Raw genomic sequence first — 20,003 nt, forward strand, 5'->3', positions numbered from 1 at the left:
TTTAACCCATTTGTATACTTCTTACAAAACTGAAATGGCTTAGAGTTAAATTTTTATCCAATAAAGCATGTGTAAAGGACACCGTAATGTTATAAAATATTGAAGTACATTACGTAGGGCAATGTGCACTCAAACACATAGCCATAGAAGGCCAAATACAAGTCATCATTATGTAAACTAGACGATACCAGTTTTATTTGTAGATTACACTCTAGGGGGAAAAGGAAACTTAAGACAAATTCATTTCAAAAGGAGAACAAGTCATGAAAGAAAGTTTCGTATGTCTTCAAATCAAATACATTGTCTTCGGTCATTTTTGTACAAACAAAAATATGTCTTTTTACACACATCTTTTAAAAAGAACACTATGTACATCATGGAAACATGCCACTGAATTTCTCATGTGGGGGGAGGGGGTGCTTTCATTTAGCCCTCCCAACACCGTGGAAAACTTCAAGTAATCTCTTATAAAAAATAGAACATTTTATTTTTGCCTCTGAAAAAAGTTCTCTAAAAATACACATATAAACACCATAACAAATTGGCAATGCATAGCCCCTATTTTCAGTTCATAGTGAAACTTAATTTTGGTAAATGCTAAATGAATGACAAAGATGCAAATAATAAAATGAAAAACAAAGCAAAGAAAAAAAAAACAAAAAAAAAAAACAGGTGTTCTGACTGCACTCCGCAGCAGTGGTGGTGGGGGGGCTGGGGTGTGAAGGAGCTGGTGTGTTTGTCATCTCTTCATCAGAATGTCAGAGTGTTTGCTGTAAACAGTTTAGAGAGATGGGATGGGGAGAGGAGCTGAGGAGCGATGGGAAGGCCGTGAGGGCGGGGCACTGAGGAGAACAAGGGAGTAGATAAAGAGGTTGTGGGAGCAATGAGGTGCATGATAGATTGTGTTGTGATTAGGTTGACTGAAGAGGGATGGTGTCAACTGAAAACAACTACAACAAAAAACAAATGTAACAGAAGATGAGAGCTGGTTGGATTCAAGGAAGAGTGGTTTTGGGTCGGGGAAGAAGCACGGAGGTTGGGAGAGAGCTGGAGATCCCTGCCGATGTTGGCTTCGCTGCCAGAGCTGTAGTCACGTGACCGCAGGTGGAGATGGTTAGGTGTCACTGGTTTTTGCCCTGTCACAACACACAAAAGTGTTTGAAAGGTTCAAGTCCAGATGTAAACAGCAGTTTATTTTATTCTGAACGAGCTGGAGAGCGATCAAAGCAACCTGTGCGACACAAAATCCAATGATGTTCTGTCAGAATCATGGGTTAAGCTATGGGATTTAAGCCTGCGCACGTGGTGGCACAGTGCTGCCTGTCAGATCACTTTGATCATCTCAGCATTAGCTTGTCAATCCACAAAAAGCAGCCATCATATGTGTATTAGCGTTAAGATGTCACACTGTGTTCAGATGCTCTTGGTTGCAAACCTTCAAGGCTGTAATTTTATTGGGGAAAAGGCCAATTATGCAAGAAAATTTTCATTTTGTCCTCCAAATTCAGAGAGCATTTGAAGGCACCACCAATCTGTTGCCTGCACCAAGAGGCCAAGGGAGTAAGAAACAGGTTGGTTTTCATATCACAGGATAATCTTGAAGGAGTTTTTGTTTGTTTTTTTTTAAATAGAGCTGACCTTGCCTTCTGAAGCTGTGGTGTACTGGCCTTTAAAAAAATCATGTAAGGAAAAAGTAACCAAGTATGCTGGTAAAATGGACCAGGAGGGGTGGTGTTTCCAGTTAATCGGCTCAGCTGCTTAGTTACTGTAGGCAGGTGCAAAAACTCTTCCTGTAAACTGCATGTCATGATATGAATGTGTGTTATGGTTATATCCTTGTTCAAACAGATTTTTTCTTTTTTTTTCTTTTTTTTTTTTTACAGGTTGAATATCTAGTTCCATTTGTACAACTGTAGCATAGGATGGCAAAACAAAGAAATGTTTAAACTTTTGACAGCTTCTTCAGACACTATATCACTATCAACAGGAGTAGTGTCAGAATTTATCAGAATCTTTTGACAGAATTAAATAATACTTTTTGCTGTCCAAATGGGAAATGTGCCACAATTTCATTCAAACTTTCAAAAGGCCAAAACCCAACACCTGATGCAGTTGAAAACCCTCAAAAACATAGAAACACAGTCATGCTTAGATTCTGAGGAAATGAAAGAATCCATAATAACAAGGAAATAAGAGCCCAGAGTTAGGAGCACCAGCAATAACGTATAATGCAACCTGGTCAAATATGCAATTGTGATGCATGCAACAGACTTTAATGAGTACCAACATTCCTGTTGTGATTAATGAGAGCTTCAGCACGGACAAAGACGTAACGGTCACTGAGGTTGTCACAGCTCAGTGGCACATGCTTACTTTAGGCTACGAAGTCTGCATTGTTGTCTTGCTCATTTAAAGGAGTGATACTTTATCATATCCCATTTCTTATATCCACTATTTCTCCTTTCAACATGTCAGAGCAGCTGCTTGGCTGTGAAGTCTACTGCATTTACTCTCTTAATAACCTGCCATACATTTGAGCCATATTCTGTAAGTTTCATGAGGCTGCCACTGCTTTGTATTGGTTGTTGATTATAACCCTGACTCATGAATAAGTAGATGAAAGATGGACAAAACAAAAGGACTTCAAGCTGTTGACAAAAGACATTTACCTCCTCCCAAATATAGGGTAGGTTGTACAGTTTAAAATGAGTACGCACCATTCACTCATTTCACGATTCAACGTGATTGACGATAAAGGGTTCATGATTTGGTATTATTACAACATTTTTAACAAAATTTAAATTTAAAAAAATTAAGTTTGAAAAATAGTGTTTTTTATTATTTCTGAGGCATAATCACTGCAAAATAATGCGTTTTCTTCTCGTCTTGCGACAAATGTATCTTTAGACTCCTGTTGTAGAGAACTAAACATTTCAATAGAAAATTGTACACACAATGTGTTATAGCAGTTTTACCACATCTAAAATGTAGCATCACGTAACAACACTATAGCACAAGGGCAGGTATCCTCAGTCTCCAGGCTTAAGCTTTTCATAGTCTTGATTTATTTTTCTCCACTGCTTTGCTGTGCATTGGATGCCTTTTTCTCCCAAATGCACTGATTTTTTAAAAAATATTTTCCCCCATTTATAACTATTTATCTATAATTTTTTTTTATTATTATTATAGATCAGTGTTTCTGACAGCTGAGTTGATATCCTGCTGAACACTGTGCAAGTCAATCACATTAAAACAGTTATGCATCAGGCTATTTAACCTACCTGTTTTAACCCCTGGTACAATTTGCATTTGCACTGTTTTGATAGTTTTGTTAGATGGTTTCATAAACTGAGTGCCGCTCTCCACAATGTGCACTGTGACATCTGGTGATGCACATCGCCACATTTTGCATTGCAAACTACCATGACATGAAATATTGTGAACACCCCTAGTTAGCACAAGTGACCACATGGTCACATATTAGAGCCCTGAGTTTCTAAATGATCTCAAACTTTAGAGCTTCAACAACCATCAGCCACAAATACACATACGCGCGCGCACACACACACACACACACACACACACACACACACACACACACACCATGCCATAGTGCAATCCAACTTGTGAACAAAACTAGAAACCACGAGAGCAAAGCAAATTACAAAAAAAAAACCAACAAAATCTCAACAGTAACCAAAAACACAACAGACACAAAGCACACACACACAAACACAAACACTCCTTCACGTACAAGTTGAGGGGGTTCTTTTTAAAAGCTTCCTCCTCTAAATGTGTTCTTCATGGTTGTTGCTGTCACAGAGGGGTTAAAGTTACAGAGCTCCCCACTGGACAGGCCAGCTCTTGTCATGTACAGCAAATGCAGCCCAAACTGTCCGAGAAGAATCACAACAGCAGATTAAGTCTTTGCCAGATATAGTACATTTTGGCCCTATTTACTGGAACAACAGACACACAGCAAAAAAAAAAAAAAAAAAAAAAAAGAAGAAGAAGAAAGGCTTCCAAGAAACACCTTGGTAAGACGTTTTTCTATAGTCGGTACACAGTCATCAGAAAAGAGTGCTTTGTCAGGTCTAAGCAGCCTCCTTGATGAGAACATCACAGAGTGGATCTGAGTGAGATAGTCAGGCTGCTTCATACCAAACGACTGAGACTGTCGAGACTCACAGAGAGGTAGAGAGGAAGGGAAATGTATAAATGGAGAGAATGCAGACTCTAACGGCTGTCATGAGATTGTTGAGTCATGCTCTGGGAAAGCCTAGCTTCCCTTTGTGGGGAACCAAAGACTATTTTGGCCCACTGGTAACAGACGTTGGACAATTCTTCTTTGACGTCTATTCGGTTAAAGGAGATTAAAGTGACTGTTTTTTTCTGTCTAAACAAGGCGACATGAAGACGTGGCTGAAGCTGGCTCAATATTATGAACCAGCTGTTTAATAAGAGTTGCACTGGTTAAAGTCTGTTGGATTACTACATTTCACACACTAACCCCAAAGCACCTTCTTCAACTGTTTCAGCACTGCAGTGTTTTATAAGTAGTGTATTTTTATTATTTGAACTTTGGATAATGATTGCAAAAACAAAAGTAATAGATTAGCACTGATGGATGTGATAGATCTGAGCACCAATCAATATTATATATATTGTATGAGGGATCACAGTGAGTAATGAATGTAAGAGATGCTCTGTGGTGAGGCATGACTAAAGCAATCCTGGAACATACTACTATTAGTTTAATGACTGGTACATATGAAGACATGAAAGGAGATTTTTGTAAAGAATAATAATCACCTTTTCCTCTTCTTTTCTGAGTCATTTATCCTGGCCTTGCTTTGCTGGGGTGTCTTTGCTGTGGCTGATTTGGAGATGCTGTCTTCTCTGCGTCTCTTGCTGTGTATAAAACAGTTAGAATAGGTAAAACAGCCATCCATCCAGCAATGTTATGCTGCAGGCTCACAAACATAATTTAAGAGACACCTAAGAGGTAAGAGGTGCTTACTCATCCAGTTTAGCACTTTCAAGTTTTTCATTGTGGCAGGATAGACTCAGCCTTCTGTCCAGTCTATTAACAGTTGAAATGGTGATCACCCAATCACCAGTGACTTATTTACAATATGTATCAGCCAATTGTGCTTACTGGCCAACTGAATGGTGCACCCTGTCATAGAGCATGGCGTCACATGCGAACACACATACAAACACATGATCAGTTACATGGTACTGACTGTGTTGTGGTGCTGTCCAGCTCCTGCTCCTTGCAGGGAGACTGACTGGGAACTTTGCTGTCCTGCCTGCAGTCTCCTCCCTCCTCCAGCTGGGGGCCTCCCCGCTGGCTGCCGTTGTACCTCTCTGAAGGACACTTGGCCTGAGACGAAGGTGGAGAGTGAGACGACGGCTCTTGGTCTTCCCGGGACAACTCCCGCCACTGCTTCTACACGGACAGAAGGACAGAATTTGGAGGGGGAGAGGAGGGCAGCCACTTAGTTCAAGTTCATCTATTGCCACGTTAAAATAAAAAAATGTATGAGGGACAAATCACATTCTGTCAAATTCAATCAAAACAAACATACAAAGCACTGAGACCAAAGAACTGGAGTTAAATGCATAATGGATGGACAATAGTGAATGTGCAGAGTCTAGCTCATTTTTGTTAGAAAGAAAATCACTACTCCATAAATCATACACTGATATGGTGTTGAAGCTACAAGTGGGATGCAGCAAAAATGTACACTTGGCACTGGCCTTTTTGTCATTGTGAGTAATTTAGGATTTAACAAAAAAACTGGTAAGTGAAAAAAAAAATCCAGCAGTTCACAGTGAACCTATTTCTAATGTGACAATGACAGCAATTTCTCATACAAAATTCACTAGTGTACTCTTTTTCTTTTTGTAGTACTCTTTTCAAACAGGGCAAAGATGTGCAGATCAGTCCTCTGACACAATATCTGAGGCTGTACAATTTTCAAAATAAACTATAACAACATTTTCCCATCACTTTAAAATACATCAACTACTTTTTGGACTTGACTGTAAGCATCACATTTGCCAGTTGCCAGCATTATAAGAAGCAAATGCCTGGAGGAGTGGCCAAAACCATCCAGCCTTAACTTGTGACAATGGGTCTTATTTATTCTACCTGTTGGATGTGAATTAGCCTGGTGTGGCGCATAAAATCAGTCTAACTTGTTTTCCATTACTTTGTCATTGTAATTTTCTGATACACATCAATTCCCAGTGTTTAACAGATTAATAGGATTCTTACTAATATTTCAGTCACACTGTCATTTATTCAAGCTTGCTCTTTAGACTGTAAAAAGGCCCTTCCAAATATTTTTACCTTGCAAACTTGCTAATATTGTGCTGTTCCTGTTGATAAAGAATATGTGCATTCAAATTCTGTGATTTTTCAGTACAAGCAGGGCAGACTGAAGAAAGTGCTTGAGCACAATGTTGAAATTGTGGTTGATTTATGATAGAAAAAATATGCCGTTTTGGTGGAGCTTCAACAAAAAAGTAAATAAAACTAGACTTTATAAAGTTTCTGAAGAAACTTTGATGTGCTTGCCTTGCGAGCGCCTAGACATGCGCTAAACTGCCAGCCCTATGCTGTTTGTGGGCTGTGTAGTGTTGTGGCTCTTGCCCAGGCAGGGAGTTGAACCCTGTTCTCCTGCATGGCAGGCAGAGACACTATCCACTGAGCCACTGGGGCTTGTGTGGGCGGAGCCAGAAATGAGGCTCTAAGAAGCACACAGCATGAGTGACAGCGCTGCTTCTGTGAAAAATCACCTAAAAGTAGTGGTCAAACTACTGCTTTTTTATCAATGATAGTAAGTCCGAGTAGAAAATAAAAGGTATCATGAGAAAGGCAAGGCTTTGGGCTTTCAAACTGTGTCAAAATTATTTTCCAACTCCCAAAAATGCCCACCTTAGAGCGAGTTGGAAAAGTGTGTCCTTCTGCTTCTCTCCTGAGACTTTGCATTCCAGATATAATGGGAGTCTATGGGGGAGAGAGCTGGCACTCCTGCCTCGTTAAGGGTCACAGTTTAAAAAGTTGAAGCTACTTTGCTTTTGTATTTACATTTTTCAAAGCAGAACTAGTTTTCCTACTACTTTCCAAAAAATTATGCATGTGGAGTGAAAATTGTGGCCAGGAGAGCAAGTTAAAGACAAAAGTTTTAGGCGAATTTTAAGGGCTGCTCCACTCTAGCCCTCAGGAATGCCACTCTAGCTCACGCAATACACACTCATTCAAAAGTCAGAGGCGGCTCAAAAATAACTCCAAACTTAAACTGTGTTTTATGCCAAACTAAGACAGACATGAAAAATTGAAGATGACACACATAAAGTTGAACATCTGCTGAGTCATTTAAGCTTTGAATGGAGTCTGTGAGCCAAAGAATGAGGGAGCTGTGAGGCTTTGAAAATGCATGAGTGTCTGCCGATTTCCCATTCTTTTTCTATGAGGGCAAAATCGCGATTTTAAAATTGAATTATGAGAAATCCTAAAGTCTGATCAGTTTGAAAATTGACACACCTCTTCTTCTCCACAAGACGCACATTTTTCGTATTTGGTGCGTGGACGCAGGTCCAAAGCTCTGGGCCCTGGAGCCTTCTGAAGTTTTGGCCATTCATTTCGGATGGCCGAAATTTTCAGGAAAATTGGAATTTTGAGAATTCCGTGGGTCGGATTCCTTATAAAAGTAATAGCACACTTCTCCCAATGGGGCCGCACATTTTCCCAATTCATTGTGGGGGCCTAAAACCAAAGCTGTAGGAGGAGTAGCGCGCCGAAAAAAAGGTGGAATAATAAAAATAACTAGACTTTATAAAGTTTCTGAAGAAACTTTGATGTGCTTGCCTTGCGAGCGCCTGGACATGCGCTAAATCAGCAGCCCTGTGCTGTTTGTGGGCTGTGTAGTGTTGTGGCTCTTGCCCAGGCGGGGAGTTGAACCCTGGTCTCCTGCATGGCAGGCAGAGACACTATCCACTGTGCCACTGGGGCTTGTGTGGGCGGAGCCAGAAATGAGGCTCTATGAAGCACACAGCATGAGTGACAGTGCTGCTTCTGTGAAAAATCACCTAAACGTAGTGGTCAAACTACTGCTTTGTTCTCAATGACAGTAAGTCCGAGCAGAAAATAAAATGTATCATGAGAAAGGCAAGGCTTTGGGCTTTCAAACTGTGTCAAAATTATTTTCCAACTCCCAAAAATGCCCACCTTAGAGCGACTTGGAAAAGTGTGTCCTTCTGCTTCTCTCCTGAGACTTTGCATTCCAGATATAATGGGAGTCTATGGGGGAGAGAGCTGGCACTCCTGCCTCGTTAAGGGTCACAGTTAAAAAAGTTGAAGCTACTTTGCTTTTGTATTTGCATTTTTCAAAGCACAACTATTTTTCCTACTACTTTCCAAAAAATTATGCATGTGGAGTGAAAATTGTGGCCAGGAGAGCAAGTTTAAGACAAAAGTTTTAGGCGAATTTTCAGGGCTGCTCCACTCTAGCCCTCAGGAATGCCACTCTAGCTCACTCCATTAGTGTGTATTGCGTTTGGAATTCCGACTTTAAACTGAAATTGTGGAAAAACGGAAAGTCTGATCGGTTTGAAAATCGACACAGTGCTTCTTCTCCATAAGACGCACGTTTTTCGTATTTGGTGCGTAGACGCAGGTCCAAAGCTCTGGGCCCTGGAGCCGTCCAAACTTTTGTCCATTCATTTCCTATGGCCGAAATTTTCAGGAAAATTGGAATTTTGAGAATTCCGTGAGTCGGATTCCTTATAAAAGTAATAGCACACTTCTCCCAATGGGGCCGCACATTTTCCCAATTCATTGTGTGGGTCTAAAATGAAAGCTGTAGGAGGAGTAGCGCGCCGAAGGATTTGCAGAAAAATAAACTATAACTAGACTTTATAAAGTTTCTGAAGAAACTTTGATGTGCTTGCCTTGCGAGCGCCTAGACATGTGTAAACCGCCAGCCCTATGCTGTTTGTGGGTTGTGTAGTGTTGTTGCTCTTGCCCAGGCGGGGAGTTGAACCCTGGTCTCCTGCATGGCAGGCAGGGACACTATCCACTGAGCCACTGGGGCTTGTGTGGGCGGAGCCAGAAATGAGGCTCTATGAAGCACACAGCATGAGAGACAGTGCTGCTTCTGTGAAAAATCACCTAAACGTAGTGGTCAAACTACTGCTTTGTTCTCAATGACAGTAAGTCCAAGCAGAAAATAAAAGGTATCATGAGAAAGGCAAGGCTTTGGGCTTTCAAACTGTGTCAAAATTATTTTCCAACTCCCAAAAATGCCCACCTTAGAGTGAGTTGGAAAAGTGTGTCTTTCTGCTTCTCTCCTGAGACTTTGCATTCCAGATATAATGGGAGTCTATGGGGGAGAGAGCTGGCACTCCTGCCTCGTTAAGGGTCACAGTTTAAAAAGTTGAAGCTACTTTGCTTTTGTATTTGCATTTTTCAAAGCACAACTAGTTTTCCTACTACTTTCCAAAAAATTATGCATGTGGAGTGAAAATTGTGGCCAAGAGAGCAAGTTTAAGACAAAAGTTTTAGGCGAATTTTCAGGGCTGCTCCACTCTAGCCCTCAGGAATGCCACTCTAGCTCACTCCATTAGTGTGTATTGCGTTTGGAATTCCGACTTCAAACTGGAATTGTGGAAAAACGGAAAGTCTGATCGGTTTGAAAATCGAAACACTGATTCTTCTCCATAAGACGCACATTTTTCGTATTTGGTGCGTGGACGCAGGTCCAAAGCTCTGGGCCCTGGAGCCTTCCAAAGTTTTGTCCATTCATTTCCTATGGCCGAAATTTTCAGGAAAATTGGAATTTTGAGAATTCCGTGAGTCGGATTCCTTATAAAAGTAATAGCACACTTCTCCCAATGGGGCCGCACATTTTCCTAATTCATTGTGTGGGTCTAAAATGAAAGCTGTAGGAGGAGTAGCGCGCCGAAGGATTTGCAGAAAAATAAACTATAATAATAAAAAGAAAAAGAAAAATAATAAGTATGCAGGATAATAAGATGTGTTGCCTTTTCAAGGCAAGCACATAATAATAAAAAGAAAAATAATAAGTATGCAGGATAATAAGATGTGTTGCCTTTTCAAGGCAAGCACATAATAATAAAAAGAAGAAATATGCAAGATTTTAAGATGTGTTGCCTTTTCAAGGCAAGCACATAATAAATCATCAATCTGCCACCATCATGTTTTTGTGCGTTGTCTAGACTCAATTTCCCCTTTGGAGAGAGAAACATTAAAATTTCCCAAAGAAACTGAAGTAATTCACATTTTCTGCTGTAAAGTTGTAGCACTGGGAAGGTGTCCTTCTACACAACTAAACCCCACATACACTTTTTGTGATCCTTCAATGATACCCAAAAGAAACTGTCTTTTGCTCCATAGAGAAACTAGAGCTGAGCCAGAGGGCAGGACCCCTGCAGCTGGTAGGGATTCAGTGTCTTGGTCAAAGACACTTGGTGGATTATTGCTGTCTTTTTTGTTGTGGGGACGTTTGACTTGGAAAGTCTCCTGACTGATTACACCACCCTGCTGAAAGCAGCATGTTCCCGCACAACAAAATCTGCAATAAGCTGAAGGAGGAGTACTTTCAAAGTTCTTCTAGGGACACATGACCTTCCAAAGTTTACACAACGTTGGAGACTATCATCTCTTTCTCTTGAAATGCCGAAATTGGCTTCAATCCAAGGATAGACACTACAGCATTTATCTCTATAACTCTTTCATGGATCTTGATGTTTTTTTAAGAAATGACTTCCACTGAAGACACAAGAATGGCTTCTGGGACTATAGCCAGAAGGAATACTTTACTCTGTGTGTGTGTGTGTTGTAGGTACCTGTACAGAGGAGTCTCCCATGATGTATTTGGCTCCTTCCAGGACAGCCATGTAGGAGAAGCGCAGCTGGTCAGGGGTCTGGATCAGGCCCATCCGGTACTTTCTCATGTCCAACAGGATGCCTTTGATGTCCACTGATGACGGGTCTTTCCTCTTGTCCATCTGAACAGGACAACAATATAATGTGGCTGAGCTAACCAAAATGAACATATAAAGCTGAGAATCTGAAAACCTCCAGGTTCTTGAAGTGATTTACGCTGTGGTTAGTATGAACAAATGATCACTTCGTATTTATCTCCCCCTTTTTTTTTTTTTCTATTCGAAGGAAAATTCCATACTCACACTTATGACCGGTCATGGAAGTTATAATTCATTGGAGCCTCACACTACACACATTTTCAGTATATGTTTTCACTTTTCTGTACATACACTACTCACAAAAAGTTAGGGATATTTGGCTTTCGGGTGAAATTTATGGAAAATGTAAAAAGTTCATGCTACAGTGATATTATATCATGAAAGTAGGGCATTTAAGTAGAAGCATACACTGGTGATTTCCTCATCTCAAACAATTTCTTGAAACAAAAGCCAACAACAGTGGTGGATATACCACAACAAAAAATGTCAGTGTCTCAATAACTTGTCATGTGCCCTTGAGCATCAATTACAGCTTGACAACGACGTCTCATGCTGTCCACAAGTCGACTTATTGTCTGCTGAGGCATGGCATCCCACTCTTCTTGAAGGGTGGCCCTCAGGACATTGAGGTTCTGGGGTACAGAGCTCCAGCCTCTACACGGCGACTTAGCTGATCCCATAGGTTTTCTATGGGATTCAGGTCTGAGAAAGTGCAGGCCACTCCATTTGAGGTACCCCAGTCTCCAGCAGCCGTTCCCTAATGATACGACCTCGATGAGCTGGAGCATCAAACACCTGATGTGAATTTTGCTGTTAAACTCCTTGTTAGAGAACAGCAACTTGTGCAAAAGGTACTGAAACACTGAACAGCTGGACATGTGCATTCAAAAGTTTACAGAAGGTCACATTAAGTTCACCTGTAAAGGTTAGAATTCATTTTAGGTTCATCCTGAAATTTCACCCTAAAGCCGAATATCCCTAACTTTTTGTGAGTAGTGTATATTTTGTACTCTCACATATGTATATAATGTATACAGTATATGAAAGTGAAAATCTTGTACATGTTAGCAGTCCCCGTGAAAAAATTATTATGAAAGATGGGCCCTTGATTTTTTCTGGCAGGCATTATTATTTAATGTATAATAAATTACTTGCTCACCTAGAAGGCATGGATAACTTGCCTATACCCTTACAGATGGAGAAAGTAATAATGAAGATAATAAAAAAATACAAATACGATCATAGAAAACCTTTCTGTAAATTGTGAATTGCATAAGACATGCAGTATGAATCCTGGATCCTTGATCCATGAAAGGTGAAAATGAGTTTGACAGTACTATGTGCACATTTTGGCAATTAATCTCCAGTCCAGATTAATAACACAAAAGGTTGAAGGTGATAAATTTGTTGGCCCAGAAATAATTCTGGCATAGCTTAGTCCTAAACCAATTCCCAACTGCAGTTCACAGGATTAGGGATTTAAGGCCCTATCTTCATGGGTGTCTAAAGACCATAAAAAGCAACGCTATGACCAATTGGTGTTTTTCTTTCCTGGAAACATGCTTTGCCAGTTCACATGGTATTTTCATGCTTGCACCTTGGGCTAGACACAAAAGTGGGAGGTGTGATGCACCGAAATGGAAACTTTACTTGAATGAGGAAGTGTGAGGTGAACAACTTAAGTCATGGAGATAAGAATCAATGTTGTCCTGCAGCCTTCACGGTACTCTGAATGTGTAACTGTTAGGAGACCTATTATGCATGTGGCTTATTACACTGGATATTATGCCAACAATCAGCAGCAACATGCATTCAACAATGTGTTCGAGGGTAAGAACCGTATAATGGAGAAAACATTTGTCATGCGGAAAATGTGTTTTAGATGCTTGGACAAATCAGGTGGCACATGACAAAACAGTGCTCAGAAAGACAGTGTATGCTTTGTTTTACACAATATATACAGGACTATATACTGTATCATGCAGGATGACAACATGCCTTGTCAGAGGAGAAATTAGAAACAATAAGGTGGACAGAGTTTCTATTGAATATGCCAGTGCTAGACCAGGTAACCTTGATGCGCAATGCACAGCAGAGGAGGGACCAGCTGGAGGAGCTGTACCCATGAATAGCATTGTCTTTATTGCATTTGTTATATTGGTTACTTTAAGAAAAAAAAAAAATATAATAATACATAATATAATAAAAAATAAAATGTAGAAAAATCAATACTGGATTCCACGTTTACTTGATTTATTCCTCTGACTTAATGAATTCTGTCAAGGTAACAGTTAATCTCTAAATCCCTCTACTGTACTCCACTACGCCCAGCACTTTTATACTTAGCTCATGTGGGCAAGGTTGCGCTCAGACTAATGAAAATAGCGAGATGTTGGGGGGCACAGAGGTTATCCAGGGTGGGCCTGGCCTCCAAATGTCCCTCCATAATGCCCACTCTGCATGTTAGTGAAAGAACATGTAGCTTGATGAGCCTGATTCCTTTTAAATGGTAAAAAAAAAAAAAAAAAAAAAAAAAATTCTCTTTACAAACTACTTTGTGTTTTGTGTTCAAGGACTTTTTACTAGCCTTACGTTGATTTCCTGGGTAACACTGGAAAAAATCTGCCTGTTATAGAATATTCAGGCAATGTTATTAGATGACATGTGGATGGAAGAGACGGGGCTTACCAGGACCAGACAAGTGTCGACGAGTGAGAATGTCCCTGAGCGTCCAATCCCAGCACTGCAGTGCACCACAGCCGGCCCCTGATCCACCCCCAATGACCCTGACTCCCGAACCTTGAAGAGAAAATTCAGGAAGGACGCTGGGGACTCGGGGACACCAAAGTCAGGCCACGTGGTGTAATGAAAGTGGTAGATCTCTCTTTTCTCCCCTGTCTTTAAGAGAGGAGACAAAAAGAGATCACAATAGTAAAACTTTTACATTTCTACAAAAGCAGTGATACACAGTTTATTGTAAGTGTAATGACAGTTTGTACTTTGTTTATTCGATATCAGTGCATTCAGACCACTACTGAGCACTGCCAGTAAGAGACCAAGCCCCATTTCCCAAAAGCATTTTAGTGCTGATTGGTCCCTACTCTGATTTGAATCAAAGATGAAGATTATAGAGTAGTAACAGGAAGCAAACAGGACCATTAATCTGTGGCTGGGCAGATGAAATATTTAGACTTTTTGTCTTTCTACTCATTGTGACTTAGCCGTGCTTACTTGGAAAGCCGATGGACAGATGTGTTCTCAGCACTGACAAGCCGGGCTAGACAATAATTTGATTACTTTGAATTTATATTTTAAATCGATGAAAAAAAATGTTGAACTGTAAAATTTATATTTTGGTATAACGTTAGTATAACAGCTGCCAAATGCTCTGTCAAACAAGCACTAATTCACTAATCTACATATAATGTGCCCTCCCAGAATCGAATGTGTGAATCACCAGTCACATGGTCATGGCTGTAGACACCCCCTCAGCTAGTAATAGCAGATTGTGTAGAACCAGAAAAATCTAGATTAAAGTCATGAAGTCTTTTAAAAATCTTGATTTTATTTTTTTGGCTGTATCGCCCAGCTCTAATGACAACCTATGTACTACCGACGTCCATGTGACACAGGTTGGTGTGTTGCCACTGAACTGTTTCAAGTGTGGTTCAAGTAGAACCACTCTTCCATTATCTACTTCTACCTTTCATTAGGCAGCCCTGTTATCTTGAATGCTTTGGCCTACATTATCATTCTGCAGCTCCAACACTCGGGTGGTATAATAGGACTTGGTGTCTTCGGACACCAGTGTGACCACAAAACGTGTGTCTCTGAAGGACATTTTCTGCTCTTCAGCCGTGGGCCAGTACTGGGCACATTTCTCCTATCAGAGAGAAAGACACAAAAAGAAAGAGAGGAGTGTGAAACATGTAAAGTAATGAAACATTTGACAGAGAAATATATGTGAGGGAATTTGGATGCAATATTTTTGAGAGCCTAAAGAGGTTAGGTTTTAAGGTAGAATTCCTGACCAGTAACAGCATGGTTGCTGGTTCAATGGTACTGAAAAGAAATCTGGAACAGAAATTAAAGAGGGCTCAGGACAAAATGTCCCTGAAACTCCAGTGATGGTTAAAAAATAACCCCACTGAATATGACTGCGCTAGTTGCTTGTATTTTGTTTTTCCACTTACATTTTGTGTCATGCATTATTTCAACATTAAATTAATTCATAAATTTAACTTTGAGAGAGTTGAAGTTCACCTGCACAAGTACTTTGAAATCCAAAACTCCAATTGACAAATCAACAACTGCACAAAAGAATAACACAATAGTTTCCCTTACATGACTGACACTTAAACCTGTTATTTTATTTTTATCTTCAAGGTAAACCAGCGGTAAAAAAAAAAAAAAAAAAAAACCTAGGTCAGACACAGTTCAAATTAGTTTATCTTCAGTGTTAGAGCCACCTCTCCATTAAATCCCAGGGAAAAAGGTGGAGAAGCTGTGCTCCGTTGAAAAACAATTCAAGTGTCAAGTGTGACTCTTATCTTACATGTTTGTGATACTTTTTCAAGGAACAGCCGGATATCTTTCAATTCTGTAGTCACTAAGGCAAGTATACATGTTCACTATGACATGCCCACAAATAACATTTCGCATGGCATTTTCTTATTAAATGCCACAATGGCTGAGATTACTGATTACTGTTGAAGATAATTCTGTTATGCAACCACCACTCCCTGGAATTGGAATGCTAGCCTAAATTTAAAAAAAAAAAAAAACAGATCCTTGTGAGAGGTTAGTTTTAACAGACTGCATGTTCTTTATCCTCTTTCTCAGAAAAGAGAGCCAATTGGAGAATCTCTTACAGAAACAAGAACCACTCTAGCAATTTTATCGACAGAGAGGGAGGGAGGGAGAGAGAGAGAGAGAGAGAGAGAGCGAGAGAGTGAGCATTATTAGAGCAGCTCTGGGTGAGGGCAAGGGCGATTTTGTGTGTGTGTGTGTGTGAGTGTATGTGGTCAGTACATCATAGAAGCTCCTCGCATCAGAGACTACTTTCACAACAACATGAAGTGTGGCAGTGTTTCATTAAAACCTCTTCATTCATAAAATACTCCACTTACAAACACAAACTGCATGCAGATCATTTATGTTTAATGATTTATGAATCGGGCAAAATGTTGCATAAATTCCTTTTAAAGATTTTTTTTCCATTTCTGCTTTATTTGATAGTGACAGTAGAGAGAGACAGGAAAGGCAGGGGAGAGAGAGAGGGGATGACATGCAGCAAACACAGGTCACTGTGGTAAGAATATAGCCTTGATTTATGATACACTCTCTACAAAGCGGGTGAGCCGCTAGGGTGTCCCCTGTTGCATAACTTCTCAAAAAAAATACTGCGCATGTGTGTGTGTTATTATGTACTGGTTGTTGTGTGGTTTCGTTTTTTGTTTTTTTTTTTTTGCCTCATCTACCTGTTGTGTGTGCCTTTTTGTCTAAAGTCTGTGTTTGCGTGCTCCTGCCTTTTAGCCTTATCTATGTGAGTGCATGTACGTGCCAGACAATGGGACAGATGTCACAACCTGACAAGGTTTGTTTTGTGATTGCTTACCGAGCCTTTCTCTATGATTCTGTTGAGCATGATCACTGCCTTAGTATTCTGTTCCCAGATCATGAGCCAAAAGTGGCCACAGGTGTTCCTGAGGGGGCCCTATGGACAACAGATACACACACACAAACAAACACATATCTTTTAGTCCAGTGGGACAGTGGGAAGTCATTTGCAATGGAAATGTGTGGGCTCCATCAGTCAACAGATGTATTACTCAGATAAAACATTTGGTGAGCAAAAGGTTGAGGGTTATCTTCATTAATGTGATTAACTGTGCGGAAAGGAGGGGGAAATGAAACACCAAATTTACTTGAAGGTCAGGATTGTTGCCACCATGTACTTTAGGTGAAGAAAAAAAAAACAGAACTCTAAGGTTTTGTGTTTCAGGTCTCAAAACTGTCTTTTCAATTAAACAAAATAGAACACATAAAGCTGTGCCCACCATTGCCTATGAAACACTGCTGGAATAAGACTGTCTACCACCAAATCTGTGCAACTTGTGCAAAGTATCATAAATAATTTTAAACTGTTGCCATAAAATTTACATCATCCAAACATAGTGGCTGGCTAGATTTGTCCTGTGGTCCTGTAAAAATACTGAATAATTAAGAGGTTATGCCATGTCTGAACTGCAAGCATCACATCAACTTCACACTCACAAGATGATGAGTCTCCTCTCTCCCCTCCTTATTATCATCTGCCTACTATCAGCAGATATATAGTAATGTAGCAATGAACCCATCTAAAGTGGCTTTCTGGCTGTATGTACTTGATACAGTTGCTGGTTGTTGGTTAGACTTGCCTGAGTCAAAATGTAACTTCTCTGGGCTTCCTCCATCACTACTAGACTGGCATTGATGTAGTCATTTTCTGTGTTCTCCAGCTTCACCCGACTGTGATCAACTGGAAGCAGAAAAACAATCTAGGATTAGATAACACACATGGATTACAGATTTAAAGAAAGTATGTAACTCATAAACAGTTTGAGGTTTGGCTTACACGGGCTGACGTCTCTGTATCTGTTGCGATTGCGATTCTCTGGATACTTTGCGACTTTGTAGGAGCATTCTTGGGACTGATTCCTGATTTCCTGAGGATCGTTCAAAGTTGATGTAGAGACCAAACAAGGTTAGAAGCTCTTACGTCCATTACGGAAAAAACACCACCAAATGCAAATAAGCTGTGATCCAATTTTGTGTCAAACTGATATGTCGGATTCAACTCGATCCCACCAGCACCTGTGCACTCATATTTGATCAGAGCCGACAACAGGGAGGAAAAGCAAAGCAATAGCATCTTATTATCTATCTTATTTGAAACGTGTCTGTCTAAATGCACAGCCCTGGGTCTGGTTACTCCGTGTGCTTTGACTAACGCTACTTTTACTTATCATATCAAGCCTGAACCATATGGTGACATCGTGTAGAGCAGACATCAAGTGAAAAAGCAAATGCTGGTGAGTTCAGATTTACGTTATCAGTGTGTAGGTAACTGTTTACAACAAAAGTTAGACTGGCTTACGACTCCAATATGAAGGAACGATAGAGAGATTAGTGAAGAGAGACATGAAAAAGTAGGAATCTACAACAGTGTCTAACAGCTTTGGTTAGCTAGCCGTGCTATTAGCTGGCTAAATTGAAATGTGCGCTTGGCGTTAGTAAGCTATCATCTCTTAGCTAACTATGCTAAGCTAACAGACTTACTAAGTATAGGTTTTGCCACCGGCCCTCTGAGTCCATGTCTTCAAATTCCTGGTCCATTTTCAGTGTGACAAAAATCGGCCTGTTACAGTCAGGGTAAATGTAATTATTTGTCTGTCTATCTACCTCATTACTTTATTTAAAGAGGCTTTTCGTCAAGGAATATCAGTCGTCCGTGCTAGCCAACCCGCTAAATGTTTGTCCGTTACCTCTGGAGTAGTTGACATCTAAAGAAGGCAGCGTTTGCGCATGCGCTTGAAGAGGGGGGTCCTTCGGTAGCTGTCAAATACAACAAAGAGTTTATAGTGAACAAGATTTAAACCGCTGGGCCAACGGAAGCACGTTTACGACGCATGTTGGTACCATCGTATACCTAATTTTGTAAATAATCCGGTGAACATCATAAGTGTATGGGTGAAATACTTGTAATATTATTAATATTATGTCATCTAATGTGGAGAGGTCTTTAAGTTGTGTAAAATATTCGTTCACGTAACTTAAAAACATGAAAGCGATAGGAAGCGCGTATACAAAGATGATTTATTAGACGTTAGTCTATTATGTTGCCAAACACCAACACCAACCTGCTGTCATGCGTTTCTAGCTGGAGCAGCACACAAACCAGTTTGGTAGAAAATTTATTGGGGTTTCTGTTTGTTTGTATGTTGACTTCAGGATTTTATTTAGCTCTGTAGTGCATTAAACATAAAATGTATAGGCTATAGTGTACAGTTTCAAACTATAGAATACAAATTTAAAAGGTTTCTCCAACTTTGCCTAAAGAGACAAATAAGTCTCTCAATAGGAACTGCACTGGTCATAAAGTGTTGAGGGGTGGCTGTACATTAACATGCCCTTTGTTAAACAATACCATGAGATGGGGCAATGTGACTGTTGTTGTGCTGAGCAAGTTGCCCCTCTGTAATCTGATTCTTGCGGGATTGATTACAGCCGAGGAACGAGGTCAGCAACAGTATTTCTAAAGTTACAGAGCATCTGTTCAGTCACTGTTTGCTCTTTTTCTTTCAGGAGTGGTGTATGAGGAATGTGGGGCGATGTTGCCTTTGTGCCGCAGCAGGAGGAATGCATTCAGTTGAGTGGTCTGGTATCTTGGCATCATTCGCTCCTTGTAAGCCAGGTTGCCAAGAAACACTGGAGCAAAAGCCTTATGGGAGACTGTCAGATCAGACCTGTGGAGCTGGTCTGAACTATACCTTTATGTTCCTCTAGCCTATAATCCAAGTTTTGGTTTATCTGCTACTATCCATCAGGTTTGGGGTAATATAATTTAATATTGCATTTTAGATTATTCAGATACACATACTGTAGGTCTACCTATTGCCAGAATATCTTCACACAAGAGGCAATAATATAACTTATTCCAATTTAAAAAAAAAAAAAATCCTCTGGCTGTCCTTGAATCAGGCATATTAACTAGGCAGCTCCACAGACGTACCATTTCCACTTTCAGGAAAGTATAAAGTCCCAGAAGAATAACACTAAACAGGAAAGAGCAGCCAGCAGCTGTGAGTCAGTGGTTACAGAGACAATTGAGGGTTCAAATGATGTGTCACTGTAAGCTGCACAGTGTCAGCGTCACGGACAGCGCTCCATGTGCCATAATGAGAAGTGTGTGACCAACAACAACTCACAACACAAACTCTGTTAAC

At 40.3% G+C, this 20,003-nt stretch overlaps 1 protein-coding gene across 1 annotated transcript; it reads right to left on the minus strand.

Annotated features, from left to right (window-relative positions):
• Nucleotides 1-168: 168 nt before the first annotated feature.
• Nucleotides 169-18,577, minus strand: ptpn2b (protein tyrosine phosphatase non-receptor type 2b). The gene is made up of 10 exons (XM_030063539.1): nucleotides 18,337-18,577; nucleotides 17,633-17,723; nucleotides 17,436-17,536; nucleotides 16,634-16,732; nucleotides 14,762-14,899; nucleotides 13,705-13,914; nucleotides 10,879-11,040; nucleotides 5,247-5,452; nucleotides 4,813-4,911; nucleotides 169-1,136 (listed from the first exon to the last, which is right to left on the minus strand). The coding sequence occupies exons 1-10, from the start codon at nucleotides 18,391-18,393 to the stop codon at nucleotides 1,115-1,117; spliced, it is 1,185 nt and encodes a 394-aa protein (XP_029919399.1). The 5' UTR covers nucleotides 18,394-18,577; the 3' UTR covers nucleotides 169-1,114.
• Nucleotides 18,578-20,003: the final 1,426 nt, after the last annotated feature.

Source organism: Myripristis murdjan, chromosome 11, assembly GCF_902150065.1.
Source record: "Myripristis murdjan chromosome 11, fMyrMur1.1, whole genome shotgun sequence".
Lineage (NCBI taxonomy): Eukaryota > Metazoa > Chordata > Actinopteri > Holocentriformes > Holocentridae > Myripristis > Myripristis murdjan.

What these genes read in the sequence shown, in the direction of transcription:
- ptpn2b (XM_030063539.1), bottom strand. Translation starts at nt 18,393, where the DNA reads ATGGACCAGGAATTTGAAGACATGGACTCAGAGGGCCGGTGGCAAAAC. An exon ending in GAATCATAGAGAAAGGCTCG is followed by an intron (nt 14,900 to 16,633) that starts GTAAGCAATCAC and finishes TCTCTCTGATAG; the next exon opens with GAGAAATGTGCCCAGTACTG. An exon ending in TCGACACTTGTCTGGTCCTG is followed by an intron (nt 11,041 to 13,704) that starts GTAAGCCCCGTC and finishes TGTCCTGTTCAG; the next exon opens with ATGGACAAGAGGAAAGACCC.